This window comes from Bos indicus x Bos taurus, chromosome 3 (genome assembly GCF_003369695.1).
Source record: "Bos indicus x Bos taurus breed Angus x Brahman F1 hybrid chromosome 3, Bos_hybrid_MaternalHap_v2.0, whole genome shotgun sequence".
NCBI classification, from domain to species: domain Eukaryota; kingdom Metazoa; phylum Chordata; class Mammalia; order Artiodactyla; family Bovidae; genus Bos; species Bos indicus x Bos taurus.
The window spans coordinates 93609999-93631723 of NC_040078.1; the positions used below are offsets into that span (position 1 = coordinate 93609999).

General features: G+C 37.5%; 1 protein-coding gene across 1 annotated transcript in view; it reads right to left on the bottom strand.

The window, feature by feature from the left end:
* The window catches only part of ZYG11A (zyg-11 family member A, cell cycle regulator), a 63407-nt gene that overhangs the window by 13762 nt on the left and 27920 nt on the right, over nt 1-21725 (bottom strand). Inside the window, exons 4-8 of the mRNA XM_027537235.1 lie at nt 7639-7779; nt 4064-4240; nt 1500-1564; nt 871-970; nt 724-777 (exon numbers count right to left, since the gene is read on the bottom strand). Coding sequence (XP_027393036.1) covers nt 724-777; nt 871-970; nt 1500-1564; nt 4064-4240; nt 7639-7779 — 537 coding nt within the window. The remainder of the gene's footprint in view (nt 1-723; nt 778-870; nt 971-1499; nt 1565-4063; nt 4241-7638; nt 7780-21725) is intronic.

Genomic DNA, 21725 nt, shown 5'->3' on the forward strand with positions numbered 1-21725 from the left:
AAGATGCTGATGCTGGGAAGATTGAAGGCAGGAAGAGAAGGGGGTGACAGAGGATTAGATGGTTGGATGGCATCACTGACTTGATGGACATGAATCTGAGTAAGCTCCAGGTGTTGGTGATGGACAAGGAGCCTGGAGTATTGCAGTCCATGGGGTCACAGAGTTGGACACAACTGAGTGACTGAACTGAACTGAACTGAACTGACAGCAGCAGAATCAGGAGGTAACATCTAAAATTGATAAATCAATAAACTGTAGTACTTCCTTGGTGGTACAGTGCTTAAGAATCCACCTTCCAATGCAGGGGACATGGATCCAATCTCTGGTGGTGGTGGAGAGCTGTGAGTACACTAAGATCTCACATGCCATGGAACAACTAAGCCTGCACACTGCAACTAGAGAACCCAAGTGCTCTAGAGCCCAAATGCCACAATTCCTGAGGCTGAGCTCCATAACAAGAAAACCCCCACAGCACATGCCGCAACTAGAGAATGCTCACAGTGCAACGAAGGCAGCACAGCCAAAACAAAAAACAGCTGCAGTTATAAGCATTTCATTTAGAAATATGGAGGTAAATACCAGAAGAGACAGCTATTGAAGAGTAGAGAATAGCTTCTTCTGGGTAGCAGGTCCCACAGACTGTTCATTTTATAATACTTTTAAACTGTTCTTAATTTTTTAAACTGTTACTTTTATTGAAAAGTTCTAAAAGTGACAACCTACCTTAACTGCCATGAAAACCTCCTCTTTGAGTTGTGCAATTTGCTCAGGTGAGAGCTAGAAACAAAAAAGCAGAAAGTAAAATGTTTCAAATTCTATCACTGCTCCGCTATGACTAGAGAAAGAGGTCTGCATTTAGCAACCACATACCTGCAGGGCTAGAATAGAGGTTATGCTCACTGCCATGGCTTGCATCTTGGGACTTTCATGCTTACCAAGCCATCTCATAACAAACTTGGCAGCATCGAACCTAAAAAACAGTATTTTTCTCACAATAAACGTGGTAAACTATACATGAGAAGTTAAGAAATCACTCAGCCTCCCCAGCAAATCCTGTTTAAAAATACTTGTGGACTTATAAAGACTCAGCTATGAAAACCAAGAGTGTTTGGCAAAAAGAAGAGAAGAAAAGAGTATGCAAAAAGGTAGAGAAAGGCTTCCCTGGTGGCTCAGTGGTAAAGAATCCACCTGCCAATGCAGAAGACACAGGTTTGATCCCTGATCCAGGAAGATCTGACATGCATAAGGATAATGGAAGAGCTAGAACCTGATTCGATATTTAACCCTCTAGCACCTATGTTATCACTCACTGCCCTGAAATGGACTCACACTTTGTGAGACAACATTTATAACTACAGTACTTCTGAACAGAACATTCTCCCCAAACGCTTTATCGCAACCTCAGTCAGACCCCTGCTAGGCTAATAACCAAAAGACAACAAAGCTCAGAATAATACTGGTCAGTACCCCAAAATTAGATCACCTAATTTTATACTTGCCTGTCGAATGGAACATCCATAAGAATCCTGGAATTGGTTAAGGAGAGAAGACAATTCTTCTGTAACTTTAAGGGAATAAAGAAAAATAATTATGAGCAAATGTACACCCATTCTAAACAAAGGTTCTAAGCATTTGGAAGCTTCTAAGCTTTTCTTATTGAACGCCCACTACATACCTGGTCCTTTCCAAGTTCTTCATTCAATCTTACTATTTTTTTTTATAGTTTTTTAAATTTATTTTTTACTGAAGTATAGTTGGTTTATATAGTTTCTGGTATCAATCTTACTATTAAACTCTAAACATTTACCTTTGCCCAAAGAGTAATCTTCCTCCTTTCTGGCAGAGAGGGAGTCTCCGTTCCCCCTGAACCCTAGAAGGATCTATGTGGGAAGCTGCCTGCCTGTGCGTCAATCTAAACCAATTCCTAGAAGCCTGGCCCAGCTAATGAATGACTATGTCTGAACCAGATCTCATAACTAACTCTGTGACAGAGCTTCTACTTTCTATCTACGACTAGTAGGAACTGAACTAGGAGAGAGAAAAGGACTTCTAGGAAAGCTATAGGAATAAAAAATTGTAACATCTCTTTGAAAGACCATGAGTAGGCCAGTGGCATGTACTGCCGTGACAGCAGCATAGTGTATTAAGCAGGGGGAGCAAACCTGAAATGCCAACAGGAACTAGGCAGTAACATAAACAAATGAAGACGGCAGAATGCAAAACAACAGGGCAGCGGGAGGAATTATGGCAAACTGGACAATTCAGGCCCTTTTATGGTGGCAGTTATTAATCAGCTCCAACTAATGATGGCCATGTAGGAATTCAGACTGAATTGAGAAGGATCATCCAATTTTTCAAGAAAAAGTGGAAATACAGATTTCTTTTAAGTGAGGAAAGATCATGTTACTGTAATTTTAATAGACTGATTCCCATTTTAACTTTAAGTATACATTTCAATCAGATCTGACACATTTATAAATATTATGTATAACTTTACCCACCACCACAATCAACATAAAAAATACTTCCATTACCCTGAAAAGTTCCACTGTGACACTTTCCACTCCATTCCCAACTTGCAAATTTCAACCCCAGAAAATCATACTGTCATTAATTAGTCTTTTCTAAGATTTCACATAAAGTCATACAGTATCTATTTTATCATGTATAGCTTATTTTGCTCAGCATAGAATGTTTTTTGAGATTCATCCACGTGGCATGTATCAGTACTTCACTTCTTTTTATCACCAAGTAGTATTTCCTTATATGAATATACCATTATTGGTTTATCTATTCACCTGTTGCTACACATTAAGTTTTCGGTTTGGGAGGATAATGAATAAAGACATTATGGGCATTTGTGTATGCCATCATATGGCTACATAATTTCATTTCTCCGAGTGAAATAACTGTGTAGTATGAAAGGTATATCTCTAACTTTCAAAGAAATTACCAGACTGTTGGATTGGTTTTATCATTTTTCATTCTTAACATCAGCATATGAGAATTTCAGTTTCTGTACACTTTTGTCAACACCTGATACTGTCACTTTTTAAATTTCAACCAATCTAGGGGGTGTGCAGTGTTATCTATGAGGCTATCTATGCTGTGAGGCTGTGGTGTGTACTCAGTCATGTCCAACTCTTTGCAGCCCCATGGATTGTAGCCTGCCAGGCTCCTCTGTCCATGGGATTTTCCAGGCAAGTATACTGGAGTGGGGTGTCATTTTCTACTCCAGAGGATCTTCCAGACCCAGGGATTAAACCCGTGTCTCTTGCATCTCCTGCACTGGTAGGCAGATTCCTTACCACTAGTGCCACCCAGGAAGCCCACCTAAGTGTGCAGTGGTATCTAAATGTGCTTTTAATTTGCATTTCCCTGATAGATAAAGATACTGAGCATCTTTTCAAGTGCTCATTTGTCACCTGCACTATCTTCTTTCATGGAGTGTCTGTTCAAGCCTTCTGCCTTGTTAAAAAATTGGTTTGTTTATCTTGTGTTACCTATTTAATAGTTCTTTACATTCTGGATAAAAGTCCTCTGTCATATATATGTAATGGACATTTTTCTCAGTCCTGGATTATCTTTTCATTTTTTAATGTCTCTGTGTGTATTTGGGCAGAAGCTTCTAATTTGATGAATTCTAATTTATTATTTTTCTTTTATGAAGTGTGCTTTTTGTATCCTAAGAAAACGTTGCCTACTCTGATGTTTTATTCTAGTTTTATGGCTTTTATATTTAGACCTATGACTTAGCTTTTATATTTAGATCTATGACTCAATTCAATTTAATTTGCACACATGTTGCTAAGCCTATAGGATGTACCAAAGTGTTAACAGTAGATGTTTCTGGGTAGCTGTTTTCTGATAAATGCAACATTTTTAAACCATATTACTTATCTATATTTCTTGTTTTTTCTACAGTAATCATGCATTTGTTTTCCCCCCTCCCTCCCCTCCCTCCTTCTCTCTCTCAGGATGAAAAATCAGAACTAAATAAAACATATTTTTCATGTATTTGTCCTCAAGTAAGAAGCACAGTCAAATATTAAAATCAAATTACCTGCTGGTAATGGGGGAAAGTTTTCAAAGCCTTGAAAAGTAGACAGGTAACCTCTGACAACAGACGAACAGGCATGCCCCTGGCCAGGCCCTGGCGTGTTAAGTTGAGGGCACAAGCACTGCCCGTGAACTGCACTGGCAAATCCAATGGATGACTCCTCATTCCTACAGCCACAAGCTGAAGATGAATTTATTTTAGTGGTATATGACAACATTAGCATTCTTTACACAGTCTTATTTCTGTGTTATCAAAAATACTTGCTTATCAGGACAAAAAGTAATAGATTTTTTCCCATCCTCACCATTTATTTTTTAGGACACCAGCAATACCTTCTAACCCAAACACAGTCAATAATTTGCTGTGTGACTTTAGGTAACTCACTTCCTTCCTCTGGACCTGTTTCCTCATCTGTGATTTCACAATCATTTATAGAGCCTCAGTCCCTCCAAGGCATTATGATAAGCACTACAGGGGAAATAAACAGGAATCACTTATATCCTACTCCTTAGCATAAAGCCTTATGAAAGAAATAGGGTATATAAACAAATAACATTGTAAGAGATGTCAAAAGATGAAATTGGAAAAAAAGCACCACAAAAGAGGTATAAATAAAGTGCTGCCTAAGGTGGTCATACAGCAAGCAATCATCTCTGGTATGGAAGTCAAAAGTTTCATTCAGAGAACACATTTAGGCAGGGTCTCAGATAGGATCTGGATAGGAAATGGAGGTGGGGGTGGAATGGAAAAGAAATTACGAGGGAAGGGAAACATGATAAAGAAAAACACAAAGTGGACAAAAAGATGGGATGAATCCATCAAAAGAGCAGGAAGAAATTTGAATTTGAAAAGTGATAAACCTAACATTAGGGAGTTGCCTGGTGGACTAGTGGTTAGGATTCTGTGTTTTCACTGCCGTGGCCCAGGTTCAATTCCTGGTTGGAGAACTGAGATCCCACAGGCCATGAGGCATGGCCACAAAACAAACAAAAAACCTAACATTAGAAAGGTAACTATTAATAGAAGACATATTGTATAGACCTAGAAATAAATTTAAACTGAAGGTGTTATACCAAGTGTATACCATACCTGCTCCAACATTCAGGGACAACATGATCTGTTTTGTCTCTCAAATAGGGATAATGATCCCTCCCCTCCTCAGAGACCAGTCTGCTGATATACAAATGAGCCCTGAGATTATGAACCAATGAAAGACCAGACCCCTTACTTTGACACCTACATAAACTCAGAGCCAGTATACACTGCTTCTATGGAAACTGTTTTTTTCTATATTGTAAACTGCTCTTAGGATTTCAAGTAATTGCCATCATCTGCAATATAAATACATAGAAAGTAAAACAAACATGATTTTCAACAAAAAAAACCCCCACAAAATCTCACATAGATATGAAAAGGACTTTTAGAATATCTAATTCAATTTTTCTCCTTACAGATGGGAAACAAAGATCCAGAGTTTTTCTCTTTATACGGTATTGTTTTTAAGTTATGAGTAAATCTAATTCTCCATGGTACACAAATAGCCTAAAAACAGTCATAAAAATAGCCTATTTTTATGGAACTGCAGAAATTACAAATAATAAAAACAATAATTTTAGGACTTCAATTTATACTTAAGTTTAAATAATATAAGTTTTCTTTCTCAAACCACATAATTCTTCCAATTACATTTAAAACAAATTCATCCTTCTGTAAAGGAAAGCAAAGTCTGACCCTATCAATATTGGTAACTTTACTTTATTCACAATACTTTAAATGCTAGAATTAATTACCTTCAATTACTGCTATTTTGTTCTATTCTTATAGGGATATTGTGGTTGCTATTTTTGGGGAAAAAAACTATTATCTTAGATTTTAAAGAGTAAAGGAATAAATAAAAATGTTTAAACAAAGTGAATTCATGTTTTCAGATTAAGTCCTGTTTTAGGCAATGGTTCTATCATCCCATGCTCAGATCAAATTCAAAAATCTGAACAATTGAGATTGATTAAGATGCTCAAAACATGGGATGATCTGGCAGTTTAAGCCTAACACTGCTTTTTTTTTTTTCCCACTGTGTGGGCACTGTGACTCACAATAGAATAAGGCATATTAAGTAACTGTATTCGATGTGTTTAATCAGTTCAGTTAGTTCAGTTCAGTCCCTCAGTCATGTCCAACTCTTTGTGACCCCATGGACTGCAGCATGCCAGGCCTCCCTGTCCATCACCAACTCCCAGAGTTTAGTCAAACTCATGTCCATTGAGTCAGTGATGCCATCCAACCATCTCATCCTTTGTCATTCCCTTCTCTTCCTGCCCTCAATCTTTCCCAGCATCAGGGTCTTTTCAAATTAGTCAGCTATTCATATTAGGTGGCCAAAGTTTTGGAGTTTCACCTTCAACATCAGTCCTTCCAATGAACACTCAGGACTGATCTCTAGGATGGACTGGTTGGATCTCCTTGCAGTCCAAGGGACTCTCAAGAGTCTTCTCCAACACCACAGTTCAAAAGCATCAATTCTTTGGTGCTCAGCTTTCTTTATAGTCCAACTCTCACATGCATACATGACTACTGGGAAAACCATAGCCTTTGACTAGACAGACCTTTGTTGGCAAAGTAATGTCTCTGCTTTTTAATATGCTGTCTAGGTTGGTCATAGCTTTCCTTCCAAGGAGTAAGCGTCTTTTAATTTCATGGCTACAGTCACCATCTGCACTGATTTTGGAGCCCAGAAAAATAAAGTCTTTCACTGTTTCTCCATCTATTTGCTATGAAGTTATGGGACCGGATGCCATGATTTTCGTTTTCTGAATGTTGAGCTTTAAGCCAACTTTTTCACTCTCCTCTTTCACTTTCATCAAGAGGCTCTTTAGTTCCTCTTTACTTTCTGCCATAAGGGTGGTATCATCTGCATATCTGAGGTTATTGATATTTCTCCCGGCAATCTTGATTCCAGCTTGTGCTTCTTCCAGCCCAGTGTTTCTCATGATGTACTCTGCATATAAGTTAAATAGGCAGGGTGACAATATACAGCCTTGACGTACTCCTTTTCCTACTTGGAACCAGTCTATTGTTCCATGTCCAGTTCTAACTGTTGCTTCTTGACCTGCATACAGATTTCTCAAGAGGCAGGTCAGGTGGTCTGGTATTCCCATCTCTTTCAGAAGTTTCCACAGTTTATTGTGATCCACACAGTCAAAGGCTTTGGCATAGTCAATAAAGCAGAAATAGATGTTTTTCTGGAACTCTCTTGCTTTTTTGATGATCTAGCGCGTGTTGGCAATTGGATCTCTGGTTCCTCTGCCTTTTCTAAAACCAGACTGAACATCTGGAAGTTCACGGTTCATGTACTGCTGAAGCCTGGCTTGGAGAATTTTGAGCATTACTTTACTAGTGTGTGAGATGAGTGCAATTGTGCAATAGTTTGAACATTCTTTGGCATTACCTTTTTAGGGATTGGAGTGAAAACTGACCTTTTCCAGTCCTGTGGCCACTGCTGAGTTTTCCAAATTTTAAACAACTTTAATTGAATCAAGTAATAAGTAGTTTTAAAAATTACATTTCTGAGTTGTAGTTACCTTTAAAATAGCAGGCATGGTTATTTGCGTTGAAAACGTCTCTGTGAAGAGCCTGTAGAGGGCTTCCTTCATAAAACATGATCTATTCCTGTAGCAGCTCAGTGCTTCTGAAATCTGACTTATATTTGCTCCTCCAGCAACCTAGAAAACAAGGATGTTACCAACAGGTTTCACCTTTCACCTACAAGGAAGGCTTTTTTTAGTGTGTCAAGTGTTTGAAACAATGAATATTCACTTAAATGTTTCAAGAGCTTTACAATGTTGATTTCATTCAGTAATTCTAGTAGGTAAATGTTCTCCTCAACCTCATTTTTACATGGTGGCTCCAGAGAGGTGATGTACATTGCTAAATATAACAAACTAATTAAGCAGTGGAGACAGACTCAAATACTATCTCCCTACAGCTGTTACAGTAGAGACCTCAACTGAATAATGCATAGCATGTAAATGCTTAAACAACCAATAACCATGAACGTGTGTTCTCTAAGTACTCATATAAAATAGACAAAAAAAAGATAGGGGAAAAAAAAAGATAAAATAACTAAGATGAAAAAGGAGTTGAACTTTTATAGAACTAATTAATTAGTTCATTAATATTAAGATAATTCTTCTTTGCTACCAACTCAAGTACAACCCTGAATACACGTTGGAAGGACTGATACTGAAGCTGAGGCTCCAGTATTTTGGTCATCTGATGAAAACAGCCAACTTACTGAAAAAGTCCCTGATGATGGGAAAGACTGAGGGCAGAAGGAAAAGAGGGTGTCAGAAGATAAGATGGCTGGATGACATCACTGATGCAGTGAACAGGAACTTGGGCAAACTTCAGGAGATGGAATGGTGAGGGACGGGAAGACCTAGTGTGCCACAGCTGATTGGGCTGCAAAGAGTTAGACACAACTAGGCAACTGAACAACCACCACCACTAAAGTAATAACTTCCAGAAGTCTGTATATAGACTTTGGGTCTGGAGAATAATGGTAACCTTACCCAAACCGTAAATGAAAAATAAATGTTTATTTATTTAAACATTTATTTAAAAATATAAAACTAGATTTTATCTAGTTTTCAGCATTACTGGGAAGTGAAGAAAAAGAAAAAAAAGGGGGTAAAATTCAGGATTTCACAAAGATGAAAAGAAAAACAACTCCACCATGATCAGCAGTAACAACATTCATTGAAGAAACATCACATCACTAAAATGACAGAAGAATGCTTTTGAATTAGGACACCGGTCAATTAAATGCAAAGAAATAAGATTCAAACCAATTCCATATAAAGCTACTGTAAGAATTTTTTTAAAAAGCAAATCTAGGGACTTCCTTGGTGGTCCAATGGCTAAGACTCCACACTCCCAATGAAGGGGGCCGGGGATCAATCCCTGGTCAGGGAATTAGAGCCACAACTAAAGATCCCACATGCCTCAGAGACTGCATGTGCCACAACGAAGACCTGTAATAGCTTTATACACTGAAGCAAAACCACACACTTCAGCTAAGAAAAATTCTTCTCGTAAATCAAAAACAAATCTGTAACATACCACTTTAAACTGAAGTAAATGTTCTTAATAAGGATTATTGGATGTGAAAAAAATACATTCAACAAAAAGATGAAACAGGGATGATTAAACTCAAGAAAAGAAAAGATCAAGTCGTATCAAACATAAAAACTAAGTACAAAGTATCCAAAGAATAATAGAATTGACTAAAATTTAGTAAGGAGAAGAAATGCAAGAAACAAACAAGATAAAGAAATTTTAAAAGAAAGAAGTTAAAAGGATCTAAGATTGAGTGCTGATAGGGAAAAAAGATACAACACACATACACTTGAAGTTCTTGGGGAAGAAATGAACTAATTTTTAAAATTACTACCAACAAAAACTTTCCGGAAATAAAAAAAGACCTAAATCAACACACTGAAAGAACTCCCATCAACCACCTGGGAAAACTGACCTAAATCAAATCCAAGACATATCACAGTATAAAGATTAAATTTAATGGTAAAGAAAAACAACCTTCAGGGCCTTCTTATAAAAAGATCAAACAAATTATTAATATGAATAGAAATCTACTATAATTTTTAATGACATTACTCAAGATGTTCCTATTCTTTTTTTTGCACTTGATAAAATACTCAGAGAAATGTTAATATGTGTCACTATGATTGTATTTTTCTTTTCCCTTAGATCTGTTCTGATTTTTGCTTTATGTATCTTTGTTTCTTTGTTGTTAGATGTCTAATGGCTTATGATGTCTATCTTTGTGAATTGTACCTTTTATCATTAAAAATATTCATCTCTTTCATTTAAAAATAATTAAAATATCAAAACAAATCAGAGAACTAGATTGTCATCAGACTTAACAAGCAACACACAATGTAATGTAACAGTGGACAAGCATTTTCAAGAAATAAGGAAAGAAAAGGGGGCTCCCCTGGTAGCCCAGTGGTCAAGAATCTGCCTAGCAATGCAGGGGACACCAGTTCAATCCCTGGTCCAGGAAGATCCCACATACCACAGGGCAATTAAGCCCATGCATCACAACTACTGACCCCATGCACCCAGAGTCCGTGCTCTGCAACAAGAGAAGCCAGCACAACGTGCAGCCCACAAACCACAACTAGAGAGTAGCCCCTGCTCACCAGCGCTAGAGAAAGCCTGTGAATAGCAACAAAGACCCAGCACAACAAAAATTTAATAAATAAAATTTTTAAAAAGGGTAAATAAAGGAGTTTATATCCATGCTTGCAACTTCTACAGGATATTTCAACAATAAACTGTGGCTCATTTCCATCAATTTCAGCTCTTTCCACAATAGCTGCCCATGCCCCATCCCACTTCCCAGCCACCAGCATATGCTCCTAGAGCTGCCTGCACTTAGCCTGTGAGAGTCCAGGTGGGGAAAAGAACCCTCCAAATATCAGGAATCTGTGCTCTGACTGCTTCTGATAACAGGCACAAAAAGATGGGTAGCCAATGCCACTGCACCCTCACCAGCCAACTGTTCAAAGCCCCTCTCCCACCAGCTAAAATGACTTCCAAGCAATTTCAAGGGCTGCCCCTTCATTGTTTCCTTTTCCCCTTTTAGAAGATAGACATTAATGACTATGACATTCAAAACAACTACATATACAGAGAATATCCCAAAGTTACTGAACATATCCAGGGAAAGGCTCATAAAAGACCTAGAGATCTTAAAATTTATACTTCAGGCTGATCCTCAACACAGATCCCAAACACAAAAACAGTAACATAGACATCAAACCCTGGGAAGGGAAAAGAATCTGATTTCCAGAGTTGCCATATTATTAGTTTCAAATGCCTAGTTTTCAACAACAAAAATCACAAAGCGTATAAAGAAATAGGAAAGCATGGCCCATTCAAGGGGAAAAAATTAAAATCAAAAGACACTGTCCCTGTAACAGAACTGATATAGCAGGTCAACTCAAACAAGACTTCAAAACATCCACCTTAAAGACATTCAAAGAACGAAAGGAAAATTAGATAAAGTCAAGAAAAAGAACAAAAGAGAAAACTCAAGTGAGATTTAAATTAAAAAAAAAAAAAAAAAACCTTAAAAAGAATCCAGAAATATTCTGGAGTTGAAAGGTATAATAACTGAAATAAAAATTCACTTGAGTTTTTCAAGGCAGATTTGAGCGGGAAGATGAAAAAAATCAACAAACCTGAAGATAGGACAAAGGAAATTGTGTCAGAGGAACAGAAAGCAAAGGACTGAAAACAAAGGAGCAGAGTCTAAGGACCCTGTGGAATACCATTACACAGGCCAACATACACACTGTAGGAATCTTAGAAGAGACTTACAGTAGCAAAGAATATTGGGGGGGAAATGGCTGCAAATGTCCCAAATTTGATGAAAGACATGAATATAAACATCCAAGAAATTCAAGAACTCCATGCAAGATGAACTCAAGAAGACTCACAATGAGACATGTTATAATCAAAATTTCAATGCCAAAGATTCTAAGCAGCAGCAAGAGAGAAGCAAATCATCACATACAAAGGCTCCTCAGTTAAGACCTGCAGACTTCTCATCAAAAACTTAGAAGCCAGAAGACAATGGGTTGATATATTCAAAGTGTTAAAAGAAAAAAACTGTCAACCAAGAATCTTATGCCCTGCAAAACTGTCCTTCAAAAGTGAGGGTGAAAGCTTGAATGACTATCATCAAAAATTCCACAAACAACAAATGCTGGAGAGGGTGTGGAGAGAAGGAAACCCTCCTACACTGTTGGTAGGAATGCAAATTGGTACAGTCACTGTGGAGAACAGGAGGGGAGTTCCTTAAAAAACTAAAGAGCTACCATATCACCTTGAAATCCCACTCTTGGGCATATATCCAGAGAAAAACAAGATCCAAAAGAATATATGTAACCCAATGCTCACTGCAGCACTGTTTGCAATAGCCCAAACATGGAAGCAACCTAAATGTCTATTGACAGAGGAGCAGATAAACATGTGGTGCATAAGTACAATGGAATATTATTCTGCCGTTAAAAAAAGAATGAAATAATGCCATTTGCAGCAACACAGACTTAGTGTCATACTGAGTGAAGTAAGTCAGAGAAGGAGAAATATCAAATGACATCCCTTAAATGCAGAATCTAAAAAGAAATGATACAAGTGAACTTACTTACAAAATAAAAAGAGACTCATAGACTTAAAGAATGAAATTATAGTTGCTAGGGGGAAAGGATAGGCAGATGGGATAGCTAAGGGGTTTGGGATGGGCATGTACACACTGCAATGTTTAAAATGGATAAACAACAAGGACTTAACTATACAGCACACGAAACTCTGCTCAATGTTATGTGGCAGCCTGAATGGGAAGGGAGTTTGGGGTAGAATGGATATATGTGTATTTATGGCTGAGTCCCTTTGCTATTCACCTGAAACTATCACAACACTGTTTATTAAGCAGCTATATCCCAATAAAAAACTGTTAAGTTTTTTAAAAAGTGAGGATGAAGCCAAGACATTTCCGTGTAAAGAAAAGCCAAGGAAGTTCATTACCACTAAACTTGCCCCATGAAAAACGCTAAAGCAAGTCCTGCAAGGTGAAAATGAAGGAACACCACACAGTAACAAGAAGCTATATGAAGAAATAAAGATCTCAACAAAGGTAAATACATGAGCAATTACAAAAGCTAGTGGTATTTTTTAAATGGTCGGTAACACTTTTTTTCAACATGATTTAATAAACAAATAGTTCCTTCAAAAGATCATTATTCATCTAAAAACTAGTGTTATTATAAATCTGGTTTAATTCCAAATTTTGTTTTCTACAAAACTTGTGATGAACACACTAAAAAGGATTATTCTGTGCTTTGGGGCAGACAATCTATAATTTGGGAACATCAATTAAAAGGGGTGCAGACAGACAGCTAAAGGAACAGCTTTTGTTTGTTATTGAAATTAAGCTAGTATAAATTCACATTAGAGTGTCATAACGTTAGGATGTTAAATGTAACTAACATCCATGATAACCACAAAGAAAACAGCTACAGAATACACAAGAATAATACCAACCAAAAAAAAAAAAATCCAAAAAGTCAGTTGAACAAAGAAAACAGTAATGAGGGAAATGAGGGATTAAAAAAAAAGTTGTAAAACATATAGAAACTAATGAGCAAAGTCCTTCCTAATCAGTAACTATTTTAAACGTAAAAAGATCAAAAAACTAAACCCAAAGCTGGCAGAAGGATGGAAATAATCATTATTAAAGCAAAGAGCAAAAAAATAGAGAATATAAAAATAGCAAGAAAATCAATGAAACAAAAAATTGGTTCTTTGAACACATCACCAAAACTGACAGATGGATGGACTAAGGGTAAAAAAAAGAAACTAAGAAAAAAGAAAGGACTCAAAATACTAAAATCTGAAATGAAACAGAAGACATTACCACCAATTCAATAGGAAAAAAAAAAGAATTCTAAGAGTATTATGAAAAATTACATTCTAATAAACTTAATAACCTAGATAAAATGAGAAAATTTCTAGACATATAAGACCTAACAAGACTAAATCATGAAGACACTGAAGAAAACTGAAATAGGAAACTGGATCAATAATCAAAAACTTCCCCAAAAATAAAAGCCCTAGATCTAATGGGTTCACTAGTAAATTTTGCCAAACACTTAAGGAAGAATTAATGTTAAAACTTTTCAGTTTAACAACTGGAGATGGAACATTTCCTAACTCATTCTACGAAGCCAGCATTACCTTGATACCAAAGCCAAAGACGCTACAAGAAAAGGAAACTAGAATTTAACAGTCCTTACAGAAATGGAAAAATCCTCAACAAAATACAGGCAAACCAAACTCAGCCAAATAAAAGAATTATATACCATGACCAGGGCTTCCTTGGTAGCTCAGTTGGTAAAGAATCCGCCTGCAATGCAGGAGACCCCGCTTCAATTCCTGGGTCAGGAAGATTCCCTGGAGAAGGGATAGGCTACCCACTCCAGTATTCTTGGGCTTCCCTGGTGGCTCAGGTGATAAAGAATCTGCCTGCAAGGTGGAAGATGAGGGTTTGATCCCTGGATTGGTAAGATCCCATGGAGAAGAGCATGGTAACCCACTCCAGTATTCTTGCCTGGAGAATCCCCAGGGACAGAGGTGGGCTTGTGTGGGCTACAGTCCATGGGATCGCAGAGTCAGACATGACTAAGCAAATACGCACAGCACCATGACCAAGTAGGATTTATTCCCAGAATGCAATGTTCAACATACCATGGTATACTAAAAAATCAATGTTAATATACAACAGTATTAGAATGAAGGAGGAAAACCACATGATCACCTCATCTAATGCAGATAAAGCATTTGACAAAACTCAACACCCCTTCTGGCAAAGTGTCCAATTCTGTGATCCCATGGACTGTAGTGGGCCAGGCTCCTCTGTCCATGGAATTCTCCAGGCAAGAATACTGGAGTGGGTGGCCTTTCCCTTCTCCAAGGGTCTTCCCGACCCAAGGATTGAACCTGGGTCTCCTGCATTGCAGGCAGATTCTTTACTGTCTATGGCACCAGGGAAGCCCCCAAACACTCGCAAAAAGCCCAGAAGGAAGCTACCTCAACTTAATAAAAGCCATACATGAAAAATCTACAATGAACATGATACTCAATAGTGAGAGACTGAAAGCTTTTAAAATCAGGAAAAAGACAAAAGCCCCTTTCACAGCGTCTACTGAACACAGCACTGGAAGTTCTAAACAGAGCAAGTAGGTAAGAAAAAAGAAATAAAAGGCATCCAAGATGGGTGGGGAGTTTAGGGGAGAATGGATACATGTGTATGTACGGCTGAGTCCCTTTGCTGTTCACCTGAAGTGATCACAACATTGTTAATCAGCTCTACTCCAATATAAAATAAAAAGTTAAATTAAAAAAATAAAAGGCATCCAAATTGAAAAGGTAGAAATAAAATGATCTACTTATAAACTATATGATCTTATATACCACAAAAAAACAAAAAACTGTTATCTATTAGAGCTAATAAATGAATCCAGAAAGTTGCAGGATACACACAAAGATCAGTTCAATTTTTATACAATAATAATAAACAATCTGAAGAGGAAATCATGAAAATAATTCTGTTTACAATAATACAATAAAGTACTTGCTGCTGCTGCTAAGTCACTTCAGTCATGTCCGACTCTGTGTGACCCCATAGACAGCAGCCCACCAGGCTGCCCTGTCCCTGGGATTCTCCAGGCAAGAACACTGGAGTGGGTTGCCATTTCCTTCTCCAATGCATGAATGTGAAAAGTGAAAGTGAAGTCGCTCAGTCGTGTCTGACCCTCATCGACCCCAAGGACTGCAGCCTACCAGGCTCCTCCGCCCATGGGATTTTCCAGGCAGGAGTACTGGAGTGGGGTGCCATTGCCTTCTCCAATAAAGTACTTAGGAATTAACAAAGGAGATGAAAGGCTTGTATGATGAAAACTACAACACACTAATGAAAGAAATTAAAGATGACATAAATTATGGAAACACACCCCATGTTCATGGATTAGCAGACTTAAGATGTCAATACTACACAAAATTATCTACATATTTATATAATCCTACCAAAATCCCAATGACCTTTTTAGCAGAAATACAAACACACGCCCTGAATTTATACAGAATTCCAAGGGAGTCACACATCCTGATTTCAAACTGACTATCAATACAAAGCTAAAATAATCAGAACATGTGGCACTGCCATAAATACTGGCATACAGACCAGTGGGTGGCCATTGCCTTCTCCAAGGGTCTTCCCGACCCAAGGATTGAACCTGGCCTGCCCAGCTCTTCTGTCCATAGGATTCTCCACGCAAGAATACTGGAGTGGGTTGCCATCTCCTTCTCCAGGGGATCTTCCCAACCCAGGCATTAAACCCAGGACTCCTGCACTGCAGGAAGATTCTTTATCATCTAAGCCACAGGGGAGCCCATGGAATAGACTAGAAAGCCCTAAAACAATGCCTTGCATTTATGATCAGATTATTTTTTTAACAAGGGTGCTAAGACAATTTCGTATTTTCAAGAAATTGTCCTAAGAAAACTAGATATCCACATGTAAAAGAATGAAGTTGTAAAATCTAACATAACACCACATGAAAGAAATTACCTCAAAACAGATCAAAGACTTAAATTTATGAACTAAAACTATAAGACTCCTATAAGGAACATGAGGAAGCTTCACAATACTGGATTTGGCGGTGATTTCTTGGATATGACACCAAAGGTACCAGCAACAAAAGAAATACAAACTGAACTTCATGAAGACAAACCAGAGAAGGGGAGAAAATATTTGAAAATCTTATATCATAAGGCATTAATATCCAGACTACACAGAGAACTCCTATATCTCAACAACAGTAACAAAAATAAAACCTAAGCAACCTAAAGTCTGGCAAACAACTTCACTAGACATTTCTTCAAAGACATACCAATGGTCAATAACCTTCTGAAAAGATGCCCAGTATAGCTGATAAGTATGGAAATGCAAATCAAAACTGCAACGAGGTACCACTTTACACCCATTAGAATGGTTACTATTAAAAAATTTAAAAACAAAGAAAAATAACGTGTTGGCCAGTGTGTGAAGAAATTCAAACACTTGTGCACTGTTAGTGAGAATGTAAAAACTGTGCAACTGCTGCAGAAAACATTATGGTAGTTACCCCAAAATTAAAAGAATTATCATATGATCCACCTGCAGTGAGGGAGACCTGGGTTTGATCCCTGGGTTGGGAAGATCCCCTAGAGAAGGGAAAGGCTATCCACTCCAGTAGTCTGGCCTGGAGAATTCCAAAGGGGTTGCAAAGAGTCGGACACGACTGAGCGACTTTCACACCATATGATCCAGCAATTCCACGTCTGGATTGCTCATTGTTCAGTCGCTAAGTCATGTCCAACTCTTTGTGACACCATGCACTGCAGTACACCAGGCTTCCCTGTCCTTCACTATCTCCCAGAGTTTGCTCAAACTCATGTCCATTCTAGTATATACTCCTGGGTATATACCAAAAGAACCAAAAGCAGAGTCTTGGGAGTTTCCCAGTGGACTAGTGATCAGGATTCCAGGCTTTCACTGCAGAGGCCTGGATTTAATCCCTTGTCAAAGAACTGAGGCTTCACAGAGTGATCAAAAAAAAAGCAGAGTCTCAAAGAGATATTTGTGTACTCCTACTTGCAACAACATTACTCACAATAATCAACACAAAAGCCAAAACATGAAGCAACCCAAGTACATATCAATGACAACTGGATAAGCACAATGTGGTATACACATAATGGCTATTATTCAACCTGAAAAAGGCAGTATGCCACATGGACAAACCCTTAGGACACTACGTAAAGTAAAATGAGCCAGTCACAAAAGGACAAGTACTGTGCGACTCCACTTACATCAGAGAGTTGGTCAAAATCATAGAGACACAAAGTAGAAGTTTGTATTGCCAGGGTCTGGAGAGAAGGGGTAATGGGAGGCAGGGTTTCATGCCTACAGTATTTCAGCTTTACAAGGTGAAAAGAGCTATGGAGATGAATGATGGTGATGGTTGAACAAAATTATTAATGTATTTAAAACCACTGAACTATACACTTAACAAGATTAAAATGATAAATTTTATGTGTATCTTACCATCCCCTCCCAAAAAACGGGAACATGAACTGACATGGGGTGATTTCCAAGACATACCACTAAGTTAGAAAAGCAAAGTCCAGAGTACATGTACTATGCTACCTACTGTGTAAGAAGTGGAAATTTAAAAACCTAAATATATATGGCTTAATACTTTGACTATACTCTCAGTCAAGAGTGAAAAGAAAGAATTGCAAATATATCTTCAACTCTTTTTCAGTAGGTTTGTGTTTCAAAGTAGTATAAATGAAGCAACTCTGAAACTATTTTATACATGTTATAGGATTAAGGAAAATGTGCTGAGGCTGTTGGAAGCCGAGGTTCTCCATGTGGAAAAGAGAGATACAAACACAGAATGTGGAAAGGCAAAGAAGAACAATATAAAGATGGACATTTGTAAGTATCACTTTAAAACTTATTTCATCTGTTTCTTAGCTCTGCTTGATGAAACGGTTTAAAAACACATCTAACACTCAGTGGTTTCCCACTAAAAGGAACCAGGGCTCTTGGGAGAAACATCTAACTCTAAAGCCAAAACAGGGAAGTATAAGAAGCCTAGAAAGTAAAGAAAGACTCAAAATAATAACAGTAATAATGGGGGCATGTAAAAACAGACACAGGAGCTCTCATTGGCCACCCTGTGACAAGCTGAGCATCAAAATAATTAAGAACAGCAATGCATTATAAATCACTGAAAACAACAGGAACCAATGAGTTCATACTGAGGATATGTTAGACTTGCTAAATGTTTTGAATAAAAAGAAGAGCTGAAAAAAAAGAGTTAGAGTTGGAAAATCATCACTTTGCAACCACTGCAGTAAAGAATGGTTCGAGTAAGAATCATCAATGGATGCTAAATCTAGATCAGAAACTCTGATGAGGGCCAGGATATTGGCATAGTCTTCTAATATCTTGTACAGCATTCATTAGCTTCAAAAGGAATAGTATTATCTATGTAGGGTAGAAACAGTACAAGAGTATATAGATAATATTTTATCTGCACCTGGATATTTTACCTAGTACCTGAACAATACTTTGACCAAGTGATGAAAATTAATATCACCAATGAGGGGCACTCTGTGCTTCATACTGTAATACACTTGAGACACATAAGTGTATTACATAAGGGCACAACATCCCTTATGTGGTATTCTGGGTAGACCTAGAAGAATCTGAATTATGATGAAGCATCAGACAAACCCAAAATGAGGAACATTCTTCAAAAAAACAAACAAAACAATGTTAGTTTGTATTCTTCAAAAACATCAATATAATGAAGAAAAGGAAGGACTATGACAACTGAGGCTTTCCAGGTAGCCTGGAAATGCAGGAGATGCTGGTTCCATCCCTGGGCCGGAAAGGTCCCCTGGAGTAGGAAATGGCAACCCACTCCACTATTACTGCCTGGAAAATTCTGTGGACAGAGGAGCTTGGCAGGCTACAGTTCATGGGGTCACAAAGAGCTGGACATGACTAAGTACACATATGACAACTGAATGTAAAAATAATCATGGACTAAAAGGAAAAATATTTTATAAATGGTGTTAAACTGGGAAAATCAACACTGGAAACACATACAGTAGACTTTTATATAAAAGATTTGTATTGATGTTAAATTTCCTGAAATTTGACAGCTGCACTATGGTCATTCTTGAGATTACCCATGCTCTCAGAGAGTCAAAGAGACTATCTTTCCTCTAGGAAATACAAGCTAAAGTATATTAATGGGCAGAGGTGCATGTTGTATGCAACCTACCCTCAAGAAAAAAATTGTGTGTGGGGACTTCCCTGGTGGTCCAGTGGCTAGACTTTGCGCTTGCAAGGAGCCTGGGTTTGATCCCTGGTCAGGGAAGTAGATCCCACATGCTACAACTAAAGATTCCACATTTTGCAACTAAGACCTAGCACAGCCAAATACGCATGTGTGTGTGTTTGTGTGTATTAAAAATTGCATGTATAGAGACAGAATAGGGTAAGACAAATTTGGCAAAATGTTTAAAGTTAGTGATCTGCCACATTACAAATTATTTCAAAACAGTTTTCAAGTACTATATGTAGATCAACTGTGCAAGGATCTACACATTATTAACAATCTAAACAATGGATATAGTCTAGATTTTTAAGTTTTGTGAGAATCTAGATGTAAGAGTTGAAAGAAAAACACAGGAAAAGCCATTGTAAGACTAAGCAGAAGACCAGACAGCTGTTACATCACCCTCTCTCTCCAAGGTTTCCTACAGATGCCAGTACAAAACAATTCTCATTCTTGAGACACCCCACCAGTGGATCAGCAAGGATTCCCTAGCAAATGAAAATGTTATACGGCTCTTAGGACTAATGGTGGGTGCCCTTTCCACCCATTTTAAAGAAATTAAGTACACACTGCCCACTGTAACATTAGGTACAAGAAAATAACACATACCTGTTCTGTTAGAAGGTTTTCACTAACCCTTAATTTTACCCATTTTTAGCAAACTTTTGAGCAACCCAAACAACAAAACTGCTTAGTATATTTTGTATCTGACTTGAAAAATATATATTTCTCTTAAATATAAGATTTTCTGAAACACACCTTTTAAACTTACCATACCTTATACTCCACTAAGTCTGGATTAGGATCTTTAGAATTTCTTAGTACTGGGAAGATTGTGGTCTCCCCTCTCCCTCCCCCAAAATATCCAACACTGTATACAATGCATTATTTAACATTTTCAAAATAAACTAAACTTACATGTATACCAGATAAAGTTTACTGAAAGAAAACTTGTCTCATTTTCTTTTGGTGTACTGGCTTTGATAATATCTTAACTACATGCATAATCTCTCTACAGAATATTCTAGCACTTGGCAATATTACTGTATATATCATGAGTTGATGTGTTAAAAATCTTTTTTTTTTTTAAACTGCTGTGGTTCTTTTGATCATTGGGACACTAAGTGCCATTAATCTGAAACAGGCCTAGGTGTACATTCTTGGTAAACAATTCTCTACTATACACATTTAATCTGAAAGTTCAAATTATCTATTTGTAGCCTAATGATGCAACTGATAGCTTCATGGGTTCATTAAGTCATTTAAAATTAAAAAACTTTATGACACAATTGCTATTTTAAAATCAAAAGAATAAAATGTGAAAACAACTAATGACTGCAAATCACTTTACTCTCACCCCAGTAAAAATTATATAAGTCATTGTTTTTAATGGGTTCTTTTGAAGTCGTTGTTCTGAACTTTGGCTCCACGTTAGAATTACTTAACGCCCAGGCCAAATCCCAGACCAGTTACATCGGAATCTCTAGGGAATAGGCCACAGGCATCAGTGTATTTTAAAACTCCCAAAGTGATTAGAATGTACAACTGAGGTAGAAAGCCACTGTTTTTAAAAAGTATTCTAGGACGTAAATATTTAAATATATGCTCTTTTAAAAACAGCACCACTAGAGGCTATAAACATAGTCTAGCAATGTACAATACTTTTTCCTTCAGGGTCTTTTAACAATTGCGTTCAAAAATGGTGTTAGGCATACATCACCTGCCTTATTCATTATATTTAGCTGTCCCTAGAGGGAAAAGCATTAGTTTCACAAAGACCCAAATATACGGCCAGCTCTATCATTTAATAGTTCTATGACTGGATAAATAGCTTAACCTCCTCATCTGTAAAATGGGAGGATTAAAATAGAAAACAATGTGCAAAACATGCCAACTGGCACCTAAGAGGTAATGTGTGAATGGCTCTGCTTATGGTTATCAAGCTAGACTGGAAGACACTGGAGGCTAGGGCTGTATCTTATTTAAGGTTATATTTTCACAACCTCATACTACATAGGAGTTACACAATAATTCTTAATCATTAAGCTCCTTAAGAATTGTTCATCTGTCTTTGTAACCCGAATGCCTAGTACAGATTCTGATACACAAAGAAAGCTTAATAA